We start from the raw sequence: 2100 nt of genomic DNA, 5'->3' as shown, positions 1-2100 counted from the left end.
CTCCCCCCCCCTCTGTCTCCCTCTCTCTCTCCCTCTCCCTCTCTCTCTCTGTCTCTCTCTCCCCATCCCTCCTCCCTAACAAGTTTAAAGAATGGATAGGATTCTTGGATCCACCGTTCTGAATCCGATGCTGAGACACACTATATCTATCTTTTCCCTTTTATTTTTTTAATAGCCATGAAAGTCCGCTCCTGGTTTCTTCTACTGCTTAAAAAATTTACTTCAACTGTCATCTTGGCAGATTTCCAGGGTCATGGGCTAAACCGCACATTCCCTAAAAACAAACTTGTAAACAAACCCTTTTGCCGGTGGCTAGAGAACTTTGGTGACTGACTGGAGGTGCTTGCATGGTAATGGTTCTAAAATGATCCAGGGAAGCTGGAAGAAATCTCGCTAAAGGAAGAGGCGGAAAAATTCAGGCATGCCTAGCTAGCTAGCTACCCACCCCCACTCCTTTTTTCCCTCCCCAAGGGCCAAGAAGAGCTAGATGATGTTCCGGGTGACAAAAACCAGCAGGGTCGGGTCTGCCCGGGGTGGGGCAGCTCGGGGGACCCGCCTCCCTCCTTCACTCTCTCTCTCTCTGCCTCCCTCTTTCCCCGTACCTTCTCTCCCCATGAAGCACGTAGGAGCTGCGGAAGAAACCCAGCAGCTCATTCTCGATCAAGGCGTTGTAAATGATTTTGAGATTGTAATTCCTCTGCGCCTCCAGGGTCCGGTTGAGTACCACCACGAAGACCTGGTTTTGGGGGTACAGGAAATAACGGGCGACCTGCACCGCCCCGAAGGCTCGATCCTCCGCCACCTGCACCCTCTCCACCACCACCCTGGAGGCGTGCAGCACGATGTAGCGGGTGGCGTTCAGGCACGCTACCTCCACGTTGACCTCCCCAGAGAAAGTAAAGTTCTCCATGAAGACGGTCAGCATCAGGTTGTAATGCAGGGGTTTCAGGTGACCAGGCAGGCGCAGCTGGGTCCAGGGCTGCCAGCGTTCCTGCTCCTCCTCTTCCGACGGCTCCTTGGGTGCGGGGCTCCCGGGAGCGACGCCCCCAGGAGCCCCCGGCCTCCGGGGCTCCCCCCCGGGCCGGTGGGACGAGCCTGCCCCGCTGCTGTTGCTGCTGGTCCGAGCCGGGGTACCCCCAGGAGCGCTGTCTGTCTCGGCCCCCGCGGCGGCGGCGCTGGCCCCGCACTCCTCGAAGCGCAAGCTTAGGAGCACGGCGATCATAGTCACCACCAGCAGCGCCAGGATGGACACGGCGAAGCCGAGCACTAATCGCTTGTGCACGGTAATGTGGCGCTCGGTGGTGCGGGGCCGCACCCCCACCGAGTCCGCCCACTGGTCCGAGAGCCCCCTGCCGCCGGTCCGGAGTGCGGAGTCGTCCTCGATCATCATGGGGCTGAAGGGCACACTGCTCTTCTCGGTCCCTTCCTTCTTCTTCCTCCTCTTCTTTTTCTTCTTCTTCTTTTTCTTCTCTTCTTCTTGCTCGCGCTCTCCGTCCAGGGCCATCACACGGCCTCCCCCTCCTCGGCTCCCTCGGGCACCTCCTGCGGGCCGGCCGCAGCCGCAGCCTCCGCTGCCACCAGCAGCACCGACATCAGAGGGAACGCCGGGGGGCCCGAGGAGCAAACTGAGAAGCTGGGGAGCGGGGCTCGATCCGGGGCTGGCTAACCCCGGGAGCTTTCAGGGGGGGCACGGGCAGGGGCACCCCACAGCGTCCGCGCTCCCTCTCATCTCTCCAGGCACTATCGGCCCCAGACACTCTGGGACAAACCCAACTTAGAGAAGCTGCTGTGCCCCCCCCCTCCCCAGTCCACCCCACCTCGAGCGCGCCCTCTACTTCTCCAGCTGCGCCTCGGTGCCGCCGGCTGGACGGCCAGGACTCTTCAGCACATGCTGCCCCCGCCCCTCTTCCACTGGGCTGACTCCCGCATCTTCCACACAGCAGCGCTCTCCAGCCTCCCTTTCCGCGGGAGCTACCCAGAGCGTGTGTCAGTGGCGAGGAACAGGAGAGAAAACAGCCTGCGGAGGGACCGAGGTGGAGTCGGGCTGGGGAAGTTGGGGCTCCCGCGGTCCCCGACTCCCCCTCCCGCAGTGGTCCTCAG

At 61.5% G+C, this 2100-nt stretch overlaps 1 protein-coding gene across 1 annotated transcript in view; it reads right to left on the bottom strand.

Annotated features, from left to right (window-relative positions):
- TRHDE (thyrotropin releasing hormone degrading enzyme) overlaps positions 1 to 1783 on the bottom strand; it is a 504503-nt gene extending 502720 nt beyond the window's left edge. Inside the window, exon 1 of the mRNA XM_069081944.1 lies at positions 603 to 1783. Within this exon, the coding sequence (XP_068938045.1) occupies positions 603 to 1504 (902 nt within the window). The 5' untranslated portion in view covers positions 1505 to 1783. The remainder of the gene's footprint in view (positions 1 to 602) is intronic.
- Positions 1784 to 2100: the final 317 nt, after the last annotated feature.

This window comes from Petaurus breviceps, unplaced genomic scaffold (genome assembly GCF_028583685.1).
Source record: "Petaurus breviceps papuanus isolate PSGF00001 unplaced genomic scaffold, PetGlider_PUasm1.0 156, whole genome shotgun sequence".
NCBI classification, from domain to species: Eukaryota; Metazoa; Chordata; class Mammalia; order Diprotodontia; family Petauridae; genus Petaurus; species Petaurus breviceps.
This window is presented reverse-complemented; position numbering and strand designations above follow the sequence as displayed.